Source organism: Thamnophis elegans, chromosome 1 (assembly GCF_009769535.1).
Source record: "Thamnophis elegans isolate rThaEle1 chromosome 1, rThaEle1.pri, whole genome shotgun sequence".
Classification (NCBI taxonomy): Eukaryota; Metazoa; Chordata; class Lepidosauria; order Squamata; family Colubridae; genus Thamnophis; species Thamnophis elegans.
The window spans coordinates 111,199,911-111,223,969 of record NC_045541.1 but is presented as its reverse complement, the minus strand read 5'-3'; the positions used below and the strand labels follow the sequence as shown (position 1 = coordinate 111,223,969).

The 24,059-nt window shown below is 36.1% G+C and overlaps 2 protein-coding genes across 4 annotated transcripts in view; both read right to left on the bottom strand.

The window, feature by feature from the left end:
• Positions 1–3,246, bottom strand: part of MPP5 (membrane palmitoylated protein 5) — a 52,873-nt gene extending 49,627 nt beyond the window's left edge. Inside the window, exon 1 of the mRNA XM_032227528.1 lies at positions 3,004–3,246. The gene's annotated coding sequence lies outside the window, so the exon portion shown is untranslated. The remainder of the gene's footprint in view (positions 1–3,003) is intronic.
• Positions 3,247–5,349: 2,103 nt separating this feature from the next.
• Positions 5,350–23,581, bottom strand: FAM71D (family with sequence similarity 71 member D). Of its 3 annotated transcripts, none has more exons than XM_032227555.1 (7): positions 23,125–23,376; positions 21,411–21,560; positions 18,577–18,779; positions 17,478–17,736; positions 15,065–15,312; positions 13,700–13,746; positions 5,350–7,675 (listed from the first exon to the last, which is right to left on the bottom strand). In XM_032227555.1, the coding sequence occupies exons 2-7, from the start codon at positions 21,492–21,494 to the stop codon at positions 7,629–7,631; spliced, it is 888 nt and encodes a 295-aa protein (XP_032083446.1). In that variant the 5' UTR covers positions 21,495–21,560; positions 23,125–23,376; the 3' UTR covers positions 5,350–7,628. The 3 variants fall into 3 exon arrangements, with proteins under 3 accessions (XP_032083446.1, XP_032083436.1, XP_032083430.1); XM_032227545.1 differs by lacking the exons at positions 5,350–7,675; positions 23,125–23,376 and adding exons at positions 8,002–8,299; positions 23,553–23,581; XM_032227539.1 differs by lacking the exon at positions 5,350–7,675 and adding an exon at positions 8,002–8,299.
• Between the last annotated feature and the right edge of the window lie 478 nt (positions 23,582–24,059).

Sequence of the window (24,059 nt, the reverse complement as noted above, 5' to 3'; positions counted from 1 at the left end):
TGAAAGAATCTGTGCTGGAGGAACGGGGGGGGGGGCGGGACGTGTGATCTCCCCGCCCACACTCACTTACTGTATCGCCGCCGCCCCTTTCTGAGCGCAGGGGCTGCTGGTAAGGCATGCGTGCCGTGCGCACACACGTCATCAGCGCGGCGAGGGAGGACCCGCAGGAGAGGAGCACGGGAACAGTGCGCGCCTCTCTCCAGTCAGGCCGGCAGAGAGTCTACTCCTGGGACTGTTGGTTACGACCGCACCACAGCAGGGAACAGCGGAGTGCCAACGGGAACTGTGAGCGCCATTATACATTTTTGTAGTTTAAACTATAAATTGCGCAAAATTATGTTTTTGTCGAAGTGACACACAACGCGAGTTATGCTCGATTTTTTGCCGATTTTTGACACACCACGCCAAAAAGGTTGCCCATCACTGGTCTAAGTGATCAGCTCTTACATCATCAATGTCAAAATATTGATGATATTCTTATTAAGGCATTAAATTTAGAATTAATCTTGTCTGACTGAAAATGATTAACTTTCCTTATTAAAATGGGAAAAGGAAAAAGTTATTTTCTTCCTTTTCTAATATGTATATTTAAAAAAGAATCTTTTTATGCAACTTAGAATCACAAACTGTGAATAGGCAGCCTTATAAATCTTTTAAATAACTAAGCAGTTAATTTCTCCCAAAAGCATTTCACATGGCAGACAAAACATTCCAAATTTGAGCTAGTGTTAGGCTTAACTTATCATTAGAACTATGCCAAACCACATTTTCAGCTAGCTCAGGAAAGTCTAACAACAATTCAGGAATGCAAAAGCAAACAAGCTATATTGGATTTTGATGTAAGAAAATTAGCCGCCTTTCCAAACATCATTATTCAAGCCAGTTAAAATATGACAGCAATAAAAATCACCATTTTTAAAACCAATGCAAATCACAATATGATCCATAAATTACTAAGTATTTTAATGAGAGATTTAAGCATATTGTTCTTAATTTATATTAGTTTTTCAAATGTTTTACTGTTTTCCAGAGTTAGGCATATAATATGTGAAACCATATAAATTAAACAAATGAGCATTAATAATATGGCATATTGATATCAAAGGAGGCAATTTTTTTAACCAATAAAATGTCTGCTCAGAAATATATTCTACTGATTTCAATGTAATTTATTTCTAGGTACGTATAAGATTGCCTTAACTATACTACTATAATATCTTAGTAACATTATTTGGGAAAGAACTTTTAAAAAAAAATCTCAAACCTATTATTTTAGAAGCAGCAGCTGAGTATGCCTAGCAAGAGATTTCATGAGAAACTTTGATGAGAGTATTAAGAATATGGCTGAAGTCCATTATTTGTTTACATTCTTGACTCACTGGTATGGAACAAATCATATGCACTGCTATTTCCAAATCATCTGCTTTTAAAGATTGAGATTTCAACAAAATGCTTTTTAATTAGAAAGCTTTTAACTATTAAACAATCCAGAATTGTTGATTGAAAAGGGATATTAATACTGCTTTATCCTGTCACTTCAGCAACAGCAATTCACCAGATAATTAACTGACTAATCAGTTTAAAGAAAATAAATATCAACAGACAATATATTATTTAAAAATATCCGTTAAATTTTTTTCCAGGTACATTTAATTAAAAAGACAATGCTCTATCTTGTTATTCTCACTTGCATTTACATTTGTTGGAGATAGCATCCTGTGTGATTAGAAACAAAGCTACTAAGACTTTTCACCACCACAAATAAGCCTAACCCTTACATTTTTACTCTTTTATAATAAAATATAGCTAATTTCCATTTAAATAATGTTAATCAAGTACTATAGAAAGAAAATAATTTTAATTCAAGGAAAACAAAATACATTAAGTGCAAATTTTTACTAGGACCTGTAACTTTTTGGAAATTTGTCTTAAAACAGCAAAGATTATGTCTATTGCTCTTTTTGCAAGACAAGATATAATGAAAAATCATTAATGTATAATAAAAACTCATCTACTAATTATGTCAATGCGGACATATATTAAGGAAAAGCTAAACTGCTTCAATTTTCTTGTATCTTGACACAATCAATCCAGGGAATAATTTGATGCTTTTGGAATTACCAGGATACAATCAGAGGCGCAATGCACATGTTCTTTGAGGTTCCTTCACAATAATTTAACTCTAGAAAAATCACAAAAACCCCTTTGCTGTATGCAATGTTGTTGGGCATACGGTCGTAATTCCTTTTGCAAAAACAGGTTAGGACTTAATAGCTTTACAAGGCCAATTCGCCAAACATAGGACTTCCAGTAGATCAGAGAAAGAAGTAAGGCAGGATTAAGGGCAGGACGCACAGAAATAGACTCTGGGCAAGGCAGCAATAGAAATAGCTGCATCCAGGAATCCTGAGAGACAGAAACTAACTCCTCGTTCGTGCCAGACACCCAGGAAGCAGCCTTTTAAACAAACAAACAAACTCTGAGTCCCACATACCTGGCGACCACTGCAGGATTAAACACTTGGATAGATAAAGACAGCCGCTAGTAAACATTCGAGGAAAGACCAGGACGTGAAAGAGCCCCCTTACAATTCCTACTCGGGAATGGAGAGCAAGAGAAAGAGAGCAAAACACAAACACAATCAGGAAGGGGAAAAAAAGGAAGATGGAAAAGGCGGGGCTGGGGGGCGAGAGTGCAGGAGGCGTCCAGGCTACACCGATGAAAGTTCGCGCGCGCACAGCACCCGGGGGGGGGGGGAGTTTGTTAGGAAAAGGAGCGCAGTGCGGGGGAGGGGGGGGAGAAGAGAGGAACAGCAACCTGTGGGCCCCCAAACTGAAAGCAGAGCCCTCCCCTCACAGGGACCATAGAGATTCCACAAAGGCGGCGAAGGAAGGTAAGTGGGGCGAATGCCGGGCGCCGTTGGGGGGTCCCTAGAGTCGGCGGCCTCGGCTGAGGCACCTGTCAGGTAGCAGCAGGACCAAAAGAGGAGACGCGGGGCCTCACCTTCACGCTCCTAACACCAGCACTGACGGACAAGGAGGCATAGCCAGGTGCGAGGCGAAAGCGAGAGCCACGCAGCTCCCGCGCCACTCCGGAGCTCTCCCAACCAGAGGCGACGAAGGGGGGAGGAGGGAAGGAAGAGAAGCTCCCCGGTTTTGCCTTCTGCCGAGCGAGAGTCAGTCAAGCACCGCAACTTCGGCCACCTCCCGTGCCGGATTCCGACCACAAAACCGCCGTCCCACTAGCCCCCACCCCTCCCACCCCGCGCGCATGTGCACAGCAGCTTCGCTCGCCCTCCGAGCCTCAAGCCCCGCCTCTCAAAGGGAGCGAGGCGTGATTGGGGAGGTGCGCCGCTCCTGGGCCGCGGAAATTTGCGTGACGTCGCGGCGGCCCCGAACGAACTTGCCCCGCCCTCGGTAGTCCCCCCCACCTTCTCTCTCTCCGGCTTTGCTTGATTGACCGGCGTCCTGCTGGGTGTCTTTAGGTAGCTGCCCCCCCTCACCGGTAAAAATAGGGGCGGTGACGTTTCTTATAGCTGTATTTCCTTGGTGAGGGCAGGGTGCAGACCGGTTTTACTTCTCACGCTTTTAAGTGGACCTGTATAGAGCAGCTTTGAAATGTTTGTCTTTATAACGTGTAGTCCTTTTAATTTGTTAAATGGTTTAATCAAGCATCACCTTTCTCAAAGAAGCGCCTTGGAGGATTAAAGGCAAAATGTTGTTTAGAGTACGGTGACATATTTGGGGCGAGGGGGGCGGTAAAGGACAAACCTGGAAAACGAGCAAATCTGAAAGAGGCTCAAAAGGATGTATGTATGTATGTATGTATGTATGTATGTATGTATGTATGTATGTATGTATATATGTATATATGTATATATATACATACATACATACATATATATATATATATATATATATTCACACACACATACATATACATATATATATATATACATATACATATATATATATATATATATATATACACATACATATACACACACACACACACACACACACACACACATATATATATATATATATATATATATATGTTGTATTTGTTCTGATAAATAAATAAAGGCACAAATACAACAAATGTAACAGTGTTGTATTTATCAGCACAAATACAACAAATGTAACAAAAAGGCAACAATAAAAATATTCTGTCTGGATGGTCTCTTGTGACAAGCCGAAGGACAGAGAATGGAAGTAGTGATCTTCCTCCCATATTTGGGCATACAGGGGGGGTTGTAATTCATATATGTATATGTATGTGTGTGTGAGAGAGTGTTTGTATGTGTGTGTGTGTGTGTGTGTGTGTGTGTTTATGTTTACTTTGAAGGAACATTCGAGAACAAAACAAAGGAAAAGTTTACAAAAATATTTATTCCAGCAAAATATCTAAAAAACATAAAAGGCTATGAAGTTATAAGTAAGCATCAAAGAGATTTTTTGTAATAAGTAAGTCTGCATTAAGTGGTATCATTTCTACAGGAATAGTAAATGGCAAAAAGGACAAAGGTGAGTTTCTGAAGAAAAAAAAATCTAAAGGACAACTTTCTGTAGTAAACAACTGCCCTTTGCAGTAATTGACATATGGTTATTGTAGTTTAAACTAATAATTAAAAGCTTATCACAATTAGGAAAGAAAATATTTTTTATTTTTTTTATTTTTATTCTCTCTAGCCATTTGTCTCTATTAAAATAGCCCAAAGAAGAATATGTGTCATCTGTGAATGTGGTAGTAGAGAAAACGTTGTCCTTCCAGTGTTCATGCACATTTATTTCAGAAAATTCTTTCAGTAAACTAGAGAGGAACTATCAGTCTATAACTCTCCTGCAACTGATTATGATGTAATAATTCACTTACTGCAGAATATTTCATAATGACACATCATCTGTGTTTTTTTGAAGTACAGTCTGGAGAATGCCTACAGCAAATACAATTTCTGTTTCATAGATGATTCATCCTGTTGCCTCTGAAGAATATTTTTTGCATTATGTTAGTTTTATGAAATTATTTAATACATGTAAAGTAAAGGTAGTGTGCTAGTCATTCCCGACTCTAGGGGGCGAAGTTCATCCCCATTTCAAAGCTGAAGAGCCAATGCTGTTCGCAGATATCTTTGTTGTCACGTGGCCAGCATGACTAAATGCCAAATGCGCACAGAATGCTGTTATCTTGTTCCCTATTTTTCTACTTGCATTTTTATGTGCTTTCAAACTGCTAGGTTGGCAGAAGCTGGGACAGATAACAGGAGCTCACTCCATTACGTGGTGCCACGGATTCGAACCATCGAACTGCCAACCTTTCGATCGACAAACTCAGCATCTTAGCCACCACCTCCCTTTTATTTTTTATTTAATCTATTGGGCATTAAATCACGAATCACAAAACATGACTTTCCCACAAAAAGTTAGGATGCGCATGATTCTGAGTTCAGTTTTCTTGGCAATAATATGTAAATAATCTGCTATTATTTTTTCTAGTTTTTAAAAAAAACTTTCCAGTCTAATATACAGTGCTGGTAGACTTCCTGGATATCCCCCATTCTAGACTTGATTTTGTCTAACTTTCAAACTTTGATAACATCAGCCTGCTATCTTTGCCATTTTGGGGAGAGAATACTTGTCAGAAAAAGTCTGCAGGATGTGAAAAAAAATGGATGGCAAAGAAGGGATAAATGGAGCACATGCATCCCTCGACTTCCAGCTGCCCACTGTTGAGTTAAACTTCATCAGGAAAATGCTTGCTCAGTAACCTGAGGGCCAAGGCTTTGTTGTATCCAACATTTAGAAAAAAAACAAGACCATTTCCTCTCTCACTAAATGCTTTCATCAGTTCAAGATGAAATTGGTCCTTAGTACTTTGGCAGCAAAAGGACAGGCAGTAAAGGAAATGAAAAAAATAGCTGATATTTTCATTTCAGCTTCTGGGGTTCCAACTACTGGCACTCCTATTCATATTTCAACTGCTGCTGCTACTACTCAGTATCTCTCTTCAGTTTTTTTTCAATGGAAGCAAATCTATATCCTGTTTGTTTTCATTGCTACTATTGTATACTTGTAAATATAGGTAGTCCTCACCACACCATGGCAATTGAGCCCAAAATGTAACAACTGTTGCCACAGTTGTTAATTGAATCACTGCACTTAGTAACTGCAGTGTTAGTAATATGGTTGATAAGTGAATCTGACTTCCTATTGACTTTGCAGAAGGTGGCAGAAGTGATCATATGACTCCAGGACAATGCAACCGGCATAAATTTGAGCCAGTTGCCAAACATCTGAATTTTGATTACTGACCATGGGGATACCGCAATGGACATAAATGTGAAAAACAATCAGAAGTCACTTTGTTCAGCGCCGTTGTAACTTTGAACAGTCACTAAACGAAATGTTGTAAGTCAAGGACTATCTGTAAAGCCATTAAAAATATTAGTGATCTTTCTTCCAAGTGATGCCTGTGCTGGAACTTCTTCACACTGAGAGACATTGAGAAAGCATAGCAATAGGTAAGCACTCATGAAATTACATGAGAAAAGAGGAGTAGCTTTTTGGGGGGGGGAAACAGGATACATAGCAGAAGTGGAAAGTCAGTGGCTGAATCATAGAATGGTTTAATTATTTATGGTCTCCTTTGTTCTGGAAACAAATATACCTTATTCAGTAAACCATGAATAAAGAAATCTTAGTTTATTGTATTTACTGGATAAATAAATAAATAAATAAATTTTATATATTTAAAGTGGGAAAATGTCTGTATGGTATACCTGTCTGGCTATTTACAAATTTGTTTGATAAATGACCATAAGCATCAGTAAAATATTTTTATTGGGCTTAAAATTAGGAATCAAGATTTTTCAGTAGAAAATTATAGAAAAATGATTAAGAAATTCTATGTTGCAAGTAGACTTTTGATTCAATCATAAATGTAAAGATATTTCCAAATAAACTATGTAAAATGGTAGGAAATATATTAAGCATGCACAAGTTTTATAGCAAAACTTTGCAAAGAAATCCAACAACCATCAATTGTAGATGATAGGAAAGAAACATTAACCATTGCCTTTAATATATAAAATAAAAGCATTTTTTAAAAAATAGATTTTTGCTTTGTTTAAACAATAAAAACTAGAAAGGCGCCTTTAAAACATTAAAAAGCTTTTGACATTAGAAAAAGGATACCAGAAAATGTGGAAAGAGATATCATGATTTTATGAAACAGTGAATAATGAATACATCTTTAATAATTAATTAAAAATATAGTTATTCATACATTTTGTGAAGGAAGTCTGATTTAATTTGTGTTTATTTTCTCTTGTATTTTTAAAGGTTTTTTTTTAGTTTTTGTATATTGTAGATAAATAATTTAATTAGAATGAAATAAAGAATTAACACCAGTCGTCAGGTACACGCATTTTTCTTGTGGGTAAATTATTTGTTTAAAAACCCAAAATGCACACTGATATTTCAATAGTTTTATATACTGGAAGAGAACACTCATACAGTTTCTGACTTTTACTCCATTTTCACATTGATCACGTTGTTTTCTTCTTTCATTTTGCATCTTCAGCTTAGTTTCTTTTCATATCAATTATATGACAGCACAATTTTTCAATATTATTTGTTATAAAGTAGTTCAGAGTGACTGATATTTTTTAGGATTCCTGTAAAAAAACAGGAGGAACATGAGGAAAATATAGCCCAGAGAAACAGATTAAAAAGTGTAAGAGAAAAAGAGAGAGATAGAGGAAAAAGCATCAAAAGGAAGTATGTGTGTATAGCCAGATTGGGCAGGGCTTTGAGGATTTAGACAAAACTGACTCGCTTTCCCAGCTTTAGTCAATTATCCATCTTTTAAAATTGTTAATTAATGTTTATAATGAGAAGTATACCTACTTACAGGCTAGTTTTCTTTCATCCATTTCAAAGATACAAGAGAGTTTTTAAAATCAGTTGTTTTATCCATTATAAATTGCTGCTGTGTATCTCAGTTATTTGGTATAATAAGAACATAGCTGTGATAGTTCTGTGAAATACAATTTTAAAAGTAGATCTTATGGATGTTGAAAAACTGTGGAAAGCACTGTTTGAAAACAAACAAACTCCTTGGCATGCATGTATTGAGAAGAATGTATCAAAGTAATGGGTGGGGGGTGGGGGAGATGAAGTGTGTTAGAGGATCTGAGGTACAAGAAAAATGTAAATTTTTGAAAGCATAGTGACTTAAAGCAGAAATGGGACAGAAAGGACAACCAGAGGGAAAACAGCTACAGCTACACTGGAAATTACTAAAGAATTTGAGAAGTCCAGGACAGCAAGAAAAAGCAATGGTGTGGGAAAAGGTTGGGGAAAGAAAAGAAAGATAATAAGGAAAGAGTCAGTTTTTACTATCTATAGAAGTGATCTGCAAATACAAATATATGTGTGTGTATACCCCGTTTCCCCGAAAATAAGACCTCCCTGGATAAATAGCCCAATTGGGCTTTTGAGTGCATGCGCTAAGATAAGCCCTCCCCTGAAAATAAGCCCTCCCTGAAAATATTGCAACACAGCAGCAGCCATGAAGTCACCACGCTCTCTACCTCTTGCACCTCCAAAATAATAAGACCTCCCCGAAAATAAGGCCAAGTGCTTATTTCAGGGTCAAAAGAAAATAAGACCCTGTCTTATTTTTGGGAAAACAAGGTGTATATATAGATATATAAAACTACATTCATTTATTTTTATACAGTGGTACCTCAGTACTCATTGTTAATTGGTTCCAGGAGGTGTGATGAGTACTATTTTTCTCAAGGGAAAATGTAGTGAGTCACAAGGCAGCCGAACATAGTTCTTAGCTTTTGTGTTGAGTACCAAACAATGAGTGGTTGTGATTTTTTAAAAATAGAATATTGTAAATATGACTATGCAATTTATGCAATAAAAATTAAATTACAAAGAATTAAAATTCTAATTGATAGCCCAGACAATGATAAAAAAGGTTAATGTTTCTACAACTTAGGCCCGAGATAAAAAGTGCCATCACCCCCATTCAACTTCTTTGAGCACAATGCAAATAGAGATCCTGACAATAAAATTTGAGTACTGGGATGCTTCTGACTAAGCAAGATACTAGGCACTTGACATATAATTCTATCAATATACATTGCTAGTGCCACTTCTTACCCCATTTGCATTATATACTTCCAATGTATACTGTGTATATAATCAGGAGTTCTATTTATGTTATAGATATTCTTTCATATGTTTGAAGGATTGGTTTCATAAAGATTTGCAGAGATACGTACATAGGAATAGGAATGTGGATTTGGATTACTGTTAGTCACAGAACATGAGTATTCAAAAGAAACTACTAAGTTAATAAAGGTCATTTTGATTGGTTTTCAATCAGCAACACAGTTTCAAATGTCAGTAAAGGTTTAAGGGTGCTTTATGTCTTCACTTGCTCTCCCCCCCCCCCCAACTTATCCCAGGCCTTTTCAGGAAATGCCTCTCCCATTCTTTCTTCCATCTAAATGTCAACCTGCCTCCTCATGAGGGGCATGTTGTAGTACTATGGGTTAGCTTCCACTATCTGATTGGCTTTTCATGAGCTGCTTGTGAGTCACTGACTGATTTGAAAAGTTGAGTTGGAGAGGGTTTTTTTTTTGGTAATTGAAAGGCAGACTTTTAATGCTTAGGAGTTTAAAATAGAATTTCTGATTAAAGAATTGATTTTTTTTCTGATTTCTTTGGTTTTGCAGAGAAAATGTGCTTGGGAATAATGAAGGTTGGTGACCAACCTCCTTGTCACTAATTATGATTTGCATGAATGAGCTTTTGATAGAACTAACCATTTTCTGTATACTGTATGAATACAGATCCTAAAGCATGGTTGTGGCCTGTGTAAAAACCTACTTCTGCTAATAAGTTATCCTCTCTGGGTTAGGTAAACAGGCTAGAAAGTAATTTTCAGTAATTCTGAAGAAAACAGCAGGAAAAAATGGGCAGAGTTTTAAAGAATTGGCAGATGAATGAAATAATAGAAAGAGAATGAGGGGCATTCTCTTCTATTTTAAAAGCTATTTAGCTATTATTAAATACTGTATATAAGTTGTTTCATAAGTTTCACAGAGAAATCTCCCATCTATTATATACAAGTGTCTGAAAGTATGCATGGCTCACATTAGATCAGTGTTTGCAACCTTTGTGTGAACTTCAACAACCAGCCAGCTTAATCATTGCTAAAAATTCTAGGAATTTAATGCATTCAAATCAGAGTTGCAAAGATTGTGAAATACTGCTTTAGATGAAGAGAAGCGCTGCTGATGTCATTCTCTTGAGTACACCTTCTGTGATTTTGGTTCAATTTGAGTTAATGAATTGGATAGAATCTACACTGTGTGTTCAGAAGCTTTCTTACTGAATCTTTATTGTTCAAGTTTTACAGATGAAAATAATACAAATTTGATTTACAACACTGGATAATGTGACGGTTCTCCCAAGTAGAAGCAAAATTCTAGCTATACTCTGTTTCAGAGTTGTGTATTGTAAGCACAACATATACGTTTACACGTATTCCTGTTGGAATAGTCAATCCCAGGTATGATCATTTTAAACGGGACCATTGATAATTGTGGAGAAAAAAAAATGAGGAAAAGCAGTCTTTAGAATTGCAGTAATTATTGGGTTTTTGATTTTTGGCTTTGATTGCTTAAAATGACTCTTATGCTGGAATATTGTGGAAAGTTTAAATAAACCCAATCTAAACTGTCAGGCAAAATGTATGTATCGCATGTCTGGGGATGTTGTCAGTTAAACCTACCATGCCTCTGGAAAAGCCCAAATTCAGCCAGAAATTTGAAATACTCAAAATGTCTGATGAGGAGAAGGACTTCAGAATCAGGTTGATTCTGCTCAGACTTAGGCCTTAAACCATCCATGTAATTATTAGTGGTTGCCTGGTTGCAGTTTGCAGTTAAGAATTGTGGTTGGTAGTGACAATGAAAAGGTGCAGGACATAATTATGGTATTACTTTGGTAATTTAATATACAAAGATCTAGGTAGTTTCCACAACCTGATTCAGTAGATATAAATTTTGAGATTGGGGAGAAATGGCTTTGTTCTCCAGATACAAAAAGAGAATAGTGAGGAGTTTATTGTTCCCAGTCTTGGGAGCATGGGGTTAAACTCGGTGGATAATTTTGGAAGAGAAAGTGATATACATCAGGCCTGAGCAGAATCAATCAGAAAAGAGCTGGAAGGGAACTTGGAGGTCTATTTCAATAGCAATAGCAATAGCAATAGCAGTAGACTTATATACCGCTTCATAGGCCTTTCAGGCCTCTCTAAGCGGTTTACAGAGAGTCAGCATATTGCCCCCAACAATCTGGGTCCTCATTTTACCCACCTCGGAAGGATGGAAGGCTGAGTCAACCCTGAGCCAGTGAGATTTGAACCGCTGACCTGCTGATCTAGCAGTAGCCTGCAGTGCTGCATTTAACCACTGCGCCACCTTGGCTCAACCCGCTGCTCAAGCAGGAGACCCTATCCAACAAGTGATTGTCCAATCTTTTCTTAAAGACCTCCAGTGAGGAAGCACCTACAACTTCTGAAGGCAAACTGTTCCACTGGCTAATTGTTCTCCCTGTTAGGAAGTTTCTCCTTAATTCCAGTTTGTTTCTTTCCTGGATTAGTTTCAATCCATTGTTTCTTGTCTTGCCTTCTGGTGCTTTGTAAAATAAATTGACCCCCTCTTCTTTGTAGCAGCCCCTCAAATACTGGAATACTGCTATCATGTCATCCCTAGTCTCTTTTTTCCTCTAGACTAGTCATACCCAATTCCTCTAACCACTCTTCATATGTTTTTATCTCCGGGCCTTTAATCATTTTAACTGGTTTTTTTTTTGCACTTTTTCCAAAGTCTCAACATTTTTTTTGTAATGAGACCAAAACTGGACACAGTCTTTCAGATGTGGTCTTACTAAGGATTTATAAATCTGTACTCATCTATTAATATTTAGAATTACTCAAGGCTGCCTGGGACACCAGAATTGGGGGTGTGGCAAGTTTTTGTGCCTTCTCAAGGTGGATAAGAGGGCTTCAGTGATAAGACGTCTGATAAAGGAATGTTATGTTAAAGGTAAAGGAATGATAAGTTCATGTAGAGAGCTATGTTTCATTTCTCTCTGTGAGTAAATAATGAGTTTGGGTGCAGAAACAATAATTGGTACTGATGCTGTAATTGTGATGATGAAATGTGCTGTGAAAAAGAATTAAAACCAGGAAAGACTGGTGAGGGAAGAGTGCATTGATCAGTGCCACAAGGGAATATTATGGGACTGGAATGATGAAAAGAATAGTAATGTAGAGGAATTTAAAGGATCTGAGACTTTCCACAGGTAAAATGGGTGGATTTCATCTGTATTAATATTCCAAGCCAATGCATGGATTGAGGAAGTTGGGACCAACTATTTAAAATGTTGTTCAAATCAGTAACTGAATATGTCCTCTTTAGTATACTTTAAGGTTTAGTAATCTTATTACTAGTAACGTTTATTTGATTTTACTCAGAATAAAATATACAGTCTGTCATGCAAAACACTTCTGGCTTACATGGAGTGTTAAATGTACGATTAGGTACGATAAAAAGTACAGTAAGAAATCATAAAATGTAATAAAACCAGTAGCCATGAACAATTTTAGAGGCTTCCTAAAATGCCAAAGCAAATTTAAAATTCATCATGTGTTTAAATTGTAATAAAGCCAGTGCATAGCCTATTCCAAGAGAGACTATTGTAAGAATGAGTGCCATAACAGAAAAAGTTTCCTGCTGATACCAAACATAAATTCACGGGACATTTCCCAGCAACAAAAGCTTCTAATGATTTCAGTGGCCTGTCAAAGATATATAGGAAGAAGTATTTTCTCCTGTGCGGAAGCTCAAGACTTTATAAATGATTAAGAATGCTTAAGGCTGATGCCTTTCACTCTAGCTGCATACTTTGCAGAAAGATGCCATACCAAATTGCATTACAGATAGTCCTCGACTTACAACTGTTTGTTTAACAACAGTTCAAAGTTATGGCCTCAGAAAAAGTGATTTATGACTAGTCCTTGCACTTACAACCATCACACCACCTCTGTGCCACATGATCCCAATACAGGCATTTTTGGAAGCCAACTTGGATTTATGACCAATTGCAGCATTCTGCAGTCATGTGATCATGATTTGCAACCTTTCCAATCTGTTTCAGGCAAGCAATATATCAACTGGATTGCTTGATGAATGTGTGGGTTGCTTAATGACCATGATAAAAATGGTTGTAAGCAAATCCGATCACACAATGCCTTGCTTTACGGCTGCACCAACTTAATGATGGAAATCCTGGCCCATAACAAGTTATGGTTGTAAGTTGAGGATCATCTGTAAATTTTTCTAATTTAAGTTACCACTGAATAAATCACTAGAGGTAAGTCAATCTTGTTCAGGAATTGATGCTGCATATAAGGCAGAGGTAGTAAAAATGCTCTTTATCGCTGCAAGATCTTGATATTTTCACAGTTACATAATTCTGAAAGCCGTTTTAAATTGAATATTAGTTCAATTATTTCTTTAACCTGGAAACTGCCTTTTCCTAAGAGCTTTCCAGTGTTTCAAACTTTGCCTGCTGGCCCTAATCCACTTTGATATGAAATTTATTCCTACCTGAAGAATGCAGTCGTTTTTCACTTCTGGAAAAAGATGCCCTTTCCCTGCAAGCAATAAGGACAGTCAAAACTAGTAAGGTTCTATGGTGAAAGTTAAAGCTGAATTATACACAGCAGCAAATAGATATTCCTTGCTTTTATTAAACAAAAGCAGGGACATTTGAAGTAGGTAACAAAATTGAAAGTTGTAATGGCTTTGAAGGAATCAAGCCCCATGTTTTGCCAGAAGAAGAGTTCATAGTGTGTGGGGAGCTGGCTTACTCATCTCCTTTCAGTGCTGTTTCCTTACAAATTTCCCTGGTTCACCTCAACAGTGTTGGGATCTCTCCCAAACCTATGATAAGGAATCAATTGTTGCTGACTTAAAAGTTTGTATAGCTGTTTATTTAGATGTTTAAAAAATTGTAGGCCTCTTTGCAGTGTGATAAACAGTTGCAGAAGAACACGAGGCTATTCATTGATATTTGTTCCGTATTAAAATGCTTTCGCCCAATTTACTACTTCAGGTAAGCTATATTTGGACAGGCAATTTTATCATTCTTTGCAGAATTAATCAATTTGTAATCAATAGAGAAGAAAAACCCATATCTTGCAGTTCCAAACTCCAATACAAATTCCTTCCTCTACAGAAAATGTGAAATTCTAAATTGTTCATGTCAGCTAGGGATTATGGGAGGTGAATTTCAGATAATTGGAGGCCATCAAATTGGGGACTGCTGCTGTATTTTATTGCATTGTTTGGGTACATTTTGTTTAATTTTCCCCCCAAATGCAAGTTAAAAGAATATTAAGAAATTTGAGATTGTACAACCAGAAAATGTTAGATGAGTGCTCTATTAAAATAGTCCTGTGTAATGCAAAATGTCCGTTGTTTAAAGTTGATAATAAATCTGAATATAAGCTCATCTTGGTTTTAGATTTATATTACTTTCATTTTAGACATTCAGATGTAGAATTATCTTTTGGTATTTTCTTCTTTCTGATCTAGATCTAAATTCGAAATTCTATGGTTCACCATCCCTTTGGTGTGCTTAATAACTGGGGTCTTAGGACCAAGGAATATGTAAAGTGCTTCAATAGCTGCATTACAAACCAGATGTACTGGTATAAAAACTCTACGCTGAAACAGAAGGTGGAAAATATATGTATTGTACATATGTCTGCATATGTCCGTATATCTATATGTGTGTGTATGCCGGTGGTGGGATTCAAATAATTTAACAACTGGTTCTGTGCCCTAATGATTTCTTCCAACAACCAGTTCACCAAACTGCTCAGAAAGTTAACAACCGGTTCTCCCGAAGTGGTGAGAACTGACTGAATCCCACCACTGGTGTATGCACATCGACCTATATTCACTTACCTAGATTTTTTCTTTCTAGTAGGTGTTCCCCTTAATTCTTGACTAAATTTGTTTTGTTTCGCTGAGTCTGCATGGGGCTGTTTCATGTAGCTGTCAGAAGATACTATTGTTTGGCTCTTGTTCTGAAATTCTGCAATAGAACCTACAACATCTGAATAGGTGACACGCTTGGAAGATGCTTTCTTACTCAGTTCTGTTGCCTCTTGACTGGCTCCTTGATTTTTAAAAGATTCTATTGTGTTTTTTTCCTGAGGAAGAAGGAATAAGAAAGCATACATCATCGTGCCTTATGTAGCAAAAACTGAAGACCTGGTATAAAACTCAGTACAGTAAAACTACCATTAGTTTCTGTGAATTTGCTATGGAGATGATTCAGAGTGCAACCTAGAAGATTTGACCCAAATATTTCCCTGTAGATTAGGAAGAATGAGAGGCACAAAATGAGAAACAGAAAAGAATATATGAAATCACATTATCGCAATATTTTAATAGGCTTAAAACTATTATTAGATTTGATGTTTTCTGTCCCAAAGGTGCTTTTTTAAGAGGCAATTGGACTTTCTGGTTTTTCTTTGAAGATGTATGGCTTCTCATTCAAGAAGCTTCTTCAACCGAGCTTCTTGGATGAGAAGCGAAATGTCTTCAAAGAAAAACCAGAAGGTCCAGTTGCCTCTTGAAAAAGCACCTTTGAGACAACCATGACCTGGATAACTGAGAATCTCCATAGATAAGTATGATTTATATTTAACTGTGCTGTCACTGATTTCCTTTAAATGATTTCTGCTGTGCAGCTTATTTTTTGCATTTTTCTTGTCACTACATGTAATAATTTCAGTTAAATATATATAACTGCACACTAAATCCAGTTATTTGGACTTAAAAGGTCTGTGGGTTAAGATTCAGAAGTTATTATTTTTCATTGTTTTTCAGAGATGACATGGTTTCTTTCACGTAGAAGTTAACCAAGTGTATGCAGCTAATTCTAGACTTTTCAAATACTTGCATTAAGGACAGCTCAATCTTATACTGAGGTCAGAGTGTCCTGATCTTGTATCATGTGTAAGCAGTCTGCTTGATGCTGTTTGCAGACTGACAGTAAAAAAGACATGGGATTGAAAAAAAAATCCTCTCCTATGAAACCTCCTTAGAATAGCTCTTGAGAAGTCTATATTTTTATAATATTTAAGGACATAATAAGCTGCAGAATTCTTGAGATGTAACATTTCAGTCTTTTGGTAGCCAATTTTTTGGTCATCAAAAGACCCTGGCTGCAGATCATGCGTGAAGTGTTCAGGTCTAGCAACACAAAATGTTTTTAATTGAGTGACATTTTTACTAGTGAGATGTGATGTATATAATGCTGGTCAAATGTCAATTTTGTCACTCTGGAAAATGTATTAATTAATTGAATTACTGAATTGAAATCTGGGTTTTCAAAAAATAGAATGTTTTTATTTATTCATCCACAACTTAAAATTTCTCCAGGATTTAATTTTTTTTCTATTACTTGTGATGCCTTTTATTGATGGAGATTCTCAGTCATCTAGGTTGTGGTTGTCCCAAAGGTGCTTTTTTCAAAAGACAATGACATTCCTTGTTTTTCCTTGAAGAACTGAAGAAGCTTCTTAGATAAGAAGCGAAACATCTTCAAGGAAAAATAAAGACAGTCCAGTTGCCTTTTGAAAAGGCACCTTTGGGATTGCCATGCCTTTGTGTTACACATGAAACACCTTAGGAGAATTTTTTTTTTAAAAAAATTGTACTGCAATTAATTGTGAAACATAAAATTGCCCAATATAAAATGTTTTTGAATTACCTCAGTGTGTATGATATATTGGTTTATTTTACATGTTTAATTGGTTTAAAAACAGTATGACACAGCAAAACGTGTAATTTGCTTTGGGTGACTATATTCTCTTTAAAGATTTCCTTCTGTCATAATCGTTTTTTTTAGGTAGGGATTCTTAAGGAATGAGTTATTTAGCATCTGACCATCTGTCTATCTCTTTATCTTAGTGGTTCAAAATTTTTCTTCTGCTTAAATAGGAATTTGAGCCAGGCCAACCCACTAACCAATACTTTTATTAAGTAATGCATGCTTATATTCCCAATCTTCTCTGAACACTTATAAGACCATTTCAGAGTAAAGCAATGAAAGCATAGCAAAAAGAAAATCTTCACACCAGTTTTCAGTAATATCAAAAAAAATTAAAGGTCAGTTTATATATAAGGTACTTTCCCTAACATGGTAAAGAAATTGACAGCGAAGTTACTTTTTAAAAAAATTCAGTTTTACAAAAGCACCAATTTTACTGAACAATTGATATATGTGGTGTTTGAATGCTCAGGGTCTCATTTCCGACAATATTCCTGATTTGTGAAGAAATGTTGGGTCCATCCAGTAAACACTCACTTGTATTCCTGTTTTACTCCTGATGGCTTTATTGTCGTCCTGAGTTTCAAAATCCTTGTAAAGAGTATTAATTGAAGGACCTTCAGATTTAGATTTCAGCAGATTGATGAGCCGTACCCACTGAGAGAATATCTCACTCTGCTTCTGTGGTGAAGCACAGAGTTCTAGGTAGTAGGCGCGACCATTCAGCAATTTAAGCTTCAGCCGTTTCTTATTAGCGGAGTGAATGGAGAGATCTACAAACTGCAAAGGCAAGAACCTGCAACAAAGTTGTCATATCAGTTTCAGAAAGATAATATTTTAACAATTCATTACTTTGTACAGGACAGGATAAGTTTCGGCAGTGGTTTCAAACAGATTTCATTATGATTTGGGTTGCCTAAAAACAGTACATTTTATGAAGGAAGACAGGCAAAGTGAGTGCATATAATAGAAAGAAGCCATTTAATAATAGACATAATCCAGACAGATCTTCCAACTTCTTGAATGATAAGAAAAAAGTAATAATGCAAAAATGCATAACATTTTTAAGGTACAATTCTAGTTTTGCACTATCGGGCAATCTGATTTTATAATGTTCTATGCACATCTTTCCCCACTTTACATTGGTGCCAGTTTCCGTTTGGGTGACATCTCATCAGCGCCATGTTGCTTGTTACTTACTTGGGCCATTTAGATACCATATCATCTAGACCAGGCCTGTCAAACTGGCGGCCCTCAGGCTAGATGTATCGTCCAGGCCACACCCATCCCACCTCCACAAAGGCAAAAAGTCCCGATGCGTCAATATGTCATGTGACACGAATGAGTTTGACACCTGTGATCTAGACTATATTTTTCCATTTTATTAAGAAAACCATCATCAGAAAAAAAAAATAGTTTGGAAGTGGTTTGCCATTGCCTGCTTCCTAAGTCTGAGAGAAAGTGACTGGCCCAAAGTTACTCAGCTTCATTTGTGCCTAAAGTAGGAATAGAACCCACAGTATTGCTTTTCTAGCCTGGTGTCCTAACCATTATTTTTATTTTATAACATAGTTTCTCCAAATCAACTTATGGTAAATAACTATATACCTGAGTATTTTTTTAGTAGTTAACTCACCTGGTGAGTACCAGTTCTTCTTTAGAATGTGAGGGTTGGGTAGATGGTGGATAGGCTGAAAGGTCTTCTTTGGAGGAATAGGGAGATGAATTGGCAAGCAACATGACATTTGGCTTTGACAATTTTGTGCTAGAGGCACATATGCCCACAGTCACATAGTTGGGACGATTATGAAGGTAAATTGATCCACCTTTCCTATTTACCTAAAAAAAAGAGAGTAAAGTTTGTTCCAAGCATAATAAAAAGTACAGTTAACAGAAACTAACATAATTTTGGCATGCAAGTGAATGATGAAATTTAAAAAAAGCATTCTAGCAGAGCAGGAAGAAGTAAAAGATGACAATAATGGTTAAAGTATATGAATGAACTCAAAATAGATACATTCTTAGAAAAAAACCATGTTATTAAAAAAATTATCAAGATGATGAAACAGTTACTCATATAGTCACCACAAGATAAATCCACCTCAATGACTTGTCAAAACAGAATTAGCATATGAAATGATTACAAGTTATAAGCAAGTGTTAAAGCACAATGCATGAAGAGAATTATTCATGGGAATTAAATAGTTATAACAAGGTCCGTTTGTTGAGTGGAGCTGAAGAGTACATTAGTTCCTGGATAAAACCTGCTTAGCTATTATACAACTGATAATTTATTTTTGATTGAATTAGAACTTTGGTTGCTTACCAAAACATTAGAATTATGTTTTGCTAATCACCCCAAAGAGCATATATATATATACAGTATAATGCTAAAGCTAAAGAATTGCAGCATTAGAATAGCTACGTGACTTTATTCTAAATTTTATACATAAACAGAAACATGTATCTCTTAGAAATTGAGTCTAAGTAATATATCACAGTAATTAATTAGTACCTATTTTTATTTAAATTCAGTCTTAGAAAATAGTACAGATTTACCACTGGTAAAGCAAATCTATACCATAGAGTTAATTTCTCTTAAGAGGGGTCATAGTTGGCACACCAATTTAAGCCAATACATTTTGTATTCTTCCTTGAAGGAGAAGGAGGAGGCTTGAATGGAAAGCCAGGAGATCAAATCTGAGGTCTTCAGTCAGAACTGATCCCTTAGCATCTAACACCACCACTTTCTCCAAGACCAAAGGGCTGAAAAGTACAGGGTTACCCTGAATTATGACATTATTCCTTGAGGTTAATAGGTTCCTTAAGAGTAGCCACTGGACAACTCTCATCAGCTTAGTCCAGTGGTATGTCAGCTGCCTATTGCAAAAGAGCCTGTGGCAGGCTAGTCAAGCTGCTGGAAGTAACAGTTGTGACAACCTCATTTTCTGTCCAGACACCCTGAGTATTGTGCTTATCTAGATTATGGAATTTTTGCTTATTTAGCAATGCTTTTCAATTGCATTTCACTCACTGACAGCTTGATCACTCTGTTTAGCACACTTTAGTGACACAAATTGCACATTTTCTGATCTTGGCTAGCTCAATATCTTTCCTTCCCTTCCTCCCCTGAGGTTATGGCATAGAAATTGAAAATTGTCCCCTATGCTAAAGCAGTCTCTTGAAACTTCAACCCATAGCATTGCATAATCCTTTTCTCGTAAGAGTTTGAAGCAATTAGTCCAACTCCTTGCATAAGAATTCAAAGGATCTGAGAAACCAAGCATGAAGATATGAATCAGATCCTCTATTAGGATCAGTGGTGGGTTTCAAAATTTTTTGGAACCTCTTCTGTAGGTGTGGCCTGCTTTCCGGGTCCACTGGTAGAAGCTCTTCTTACCGGTTTGGTAGATTTGACGAACCGGTTCTACCGAATAGGTGCAAACTGGTAGGAACCCACCTCTGATTAGGATTAATATAGTAATTTTAATATCTTTCCTGAGTTGATCAGCTGCTAACTGGAGAAGTTCAGTTTAATTCAGTTTTGACAGAATTTTGTTAATGTGGCCCAAACCAAAACAAATTAAACTTGATTCTGGGGAGCAATTTAACATTAAGAGTACTTTTGGGAGTTAAAGAAATAGTAATGTTGAGTGTTGCTGCTTTATTTTTTTTTATAGTTTTATTAAAAAAATGCAACCACTGCATATTCAACCAATTGTTATATGAACTGAGTAACGAGAGATGCATGTCTTGTAGACTAGGATATGCAAGCAAAATATTTCATATGCTTTACATAGAATGCAAACCCTTTGTGTATGTTGCAATTTTGATTTAATATATACAATGTCTGGATGACTTGAGCAGCTTTATACTGGGAATGAAAAGAAGGGACAGGAGGGAACCCTAGGAGGATCCACAGCTTAAAAGTTCTGGGGTTTAGTAATGAACCTTAAATTTGGAATGGACATGGTGCTTCAATAGGGAATGGAATTGCAGCAAAACTATATAACTACTCATAAAACCTACCCCCCCCCCCAAAAAAAAGATATTGCAAACATCTGTGAAAAAACATCTAGAAATTTTTTGGCATTATTATACTAGTAATACAATACTAGTATTATATTAGTACTAGTACTAATACAATACATTACAATACTAGACTTGAAGATCAATAAAAAATATTTAATCCAAATTGGTTGAATTGAATTGAATTATTGGAATTCTCAGTATCCAAAGTGATTTCTTAAAAAATTAGTTATTTCTTGTTTCAAGGCAGAAAAGAAAGAACGTTAAACAACTTCTCTGATAAAAGCTACTTAATCCTGCTGTTCTATATTGGTATTGAGGGAAAAGCCTGAAGGGACAAGTGGTAGGATAACTTTTCTATCTATCTTTCTTACTTTTTCAGTTCCTGTAATTGAAAATCTTTCTACCAATTAAACAAATGCACTTCAAAAAATAAATTACCTGAACAAATTTACTTTCAAATACAGGAGCAGATTTCAAGGGAATATATTCTCCTTTGTCAAGAACTTTCTGAAGATCTCCCATAGCAGGTTTGCTGATTTTGTAAATTGTGTTTTTAAAGCTTTTAAAAGTGACAGCTGCTTATTATACCTAAACACAAGACAAGAACAAATGATATTCTTACAGAAGAACTATTTACTACTGGATATACTGCTGCATTCACTATTTCAGACTATTGGTGAAAGTTCTATGAAAACATTGAATTTCAAATCTTTTGAATAGCATATCATGCATTGGAGTCCATTAATATCCTGAATGTTTAGTGGTGATTTCTGTACACTCTGACCTCTGGACAAGGTAATGTTCAGGCATGTTATTTTAGAGATATTTGCTGCCATTTTGCTCCATCTGGGCTAAGATGGAGTTAAGGATTCAGAGATGAGCCCTTTTGAGGGCTTTCAGATAACCACTTTTTAGTTTGTAATTTTAATCTCTTTATGTTTTATAATTGTTTTTATTTCTATATGTTTCTATAAGACAATAAACATTTGATAAATAAGTAGGCCACTAAAATTATCTAAGAAAGGTAAATTATTATATGAGGATTAAGACTTGGCAATATAAGAAGAGATTTTAGTAGGTTCTTCTGAAAAGTTTCAGCAATGTTGGAAGTGATACTCTCTGGGGAAGCCAAGCCCTGCAGTGTATGTATGTATGTATGTATGTATGTATGTATGTATGTATGTATGTATGTATGTATGTATGTATATGTGTATATATGTGTGTGTGTGTGTGTATATATATATATATATAAAAAAACATATATATATCTGTCTGGATGGTCTCTTGTGACGAGCCTAATGACAGAGAGTGGAAGTGTGACCTTCCTCCCATACTTGGGCATACCAGGGGTTGTGACTTTAAAGTATATACCTCCCACCCTGGCTGGCTGATAAAGGAGTCGTTCTCTGTAGCTCAAATGGTTAACTCCCTGCCTGGGAGGCAATAGAGCACAGGTTCGATTCCCAAAAACTTGGGTATGGCTAGCTGATGAGAGCTAAATAGCTTGAAATAGATCTATACTAGTCTCCCTTTATTTATTTATCAGCATAAATATAACATATATATATATATATATATATATATATATATATATATATATATATATATATATATATATATATATATATATATATATATATAATGTATTAGGACAGATACTCAGCAGTTAGATTGAACGGAATTCAGCAAATGGTCTTTTGGATAACTTGAAGCATCATTCACAGATAATTATAGAGCCATGCATTTTATAAAGCACATTTGGTTTGTTTATAGAGAAATGGGAAAATTGTTACTTTTAGATTATGCATTGTTTTCAGTTTACAGTGTATGAATTTCTCCTTAATATACGTATATTTGTTGAGACAGAGTTTTTACTTATGGTGTTTTCAAGTTCATATATTGATTTTTGTTGGATAAATTCACCTTAAAAAGTGTGCATGCCAAACACATTTTTAGCATTCCTGTTTTGGATTTAAGCAACTAATAAACCCATCCTCCATAAGCAGGTAAAGACATTTTCATTATTGAGTTTTAAAACATTATTTTTTAGCCTAGAATTAGAAAAATGGCAGGCCAATAATCAAACATATATGTATATATATCTGTTACATTTCAACAATGAAAAAGTTACCAATTTCTAATAATTTCTCACCTTAAAAGGAGTTTCCATTTGGGGAGAAGGGTGAAATATATTCAAAGAGGTAGGGAAAGCAACTGAAATCATATGATCAAAACTTTGACATTTTTAACCATGTGTCCCAAATGTAATGCACACAAAAAAGAGACTATTGCAAATGGCATCTTAAATTTTTGGAACCCCACACAGTGAATGGCTTGGCTACTAAATCTTATTTTTCTTTCTCTTTTTATAGGCCGTTGGATTTCTCAAGATGAACAGTTAAAAGAAAACCAACAACACCCTCCTCCCAACAGTTTCTAATGGTCCATTAAAGGTCCAATGGTCCAATAAAGGTCAAGAAGCAAGTGTTCCCTTATAGAATTTTCCAAACAATCATTGGCATTCAGAAGTGAAATAAAGTTGTGTCACAATAGGAGCATATGCAAAACAGGAGAGCTTACCTGATATCATGCAGTAAGGTGTAGCTAGAAATGACAGGTATTGGTAAATATAAGAATCATGGAACTGGTTGTTAGGAAATGGCTACATGTAACCTCTTTTTGGTGCAGTTGCTTTCTCGGTCGATGGCTTTTTAAAATTTGTGTGTGAGAAACTCCAAAAAAGCAACCTCACTGTTATCTGATATTATTCATTAGCCTTGACACAATATTTAATACAATGGTGAAATTCAATTTTTTTTAACTAATGGTTCTGTGGGCTTGGCTTGATGGGCATTGCAGGGGAAGGATACTGCAAAGTCTCCATTCCCACCCCACTCCATGAGAAGGATACTGCCAAATCTCCATTCCCACCCCACTCCAGGGGAAGGATACTGCCAAATCTCCATTCCCACTCCACTCCAGGGGAAGGATACTGCAAAATCTCCATTCCCACTCCACTCAAGGAGAAGGATATTGCAAAATCTTCATTCCCATCCCACTCTGCGACCAGCCAGAGGTGGTATTTGC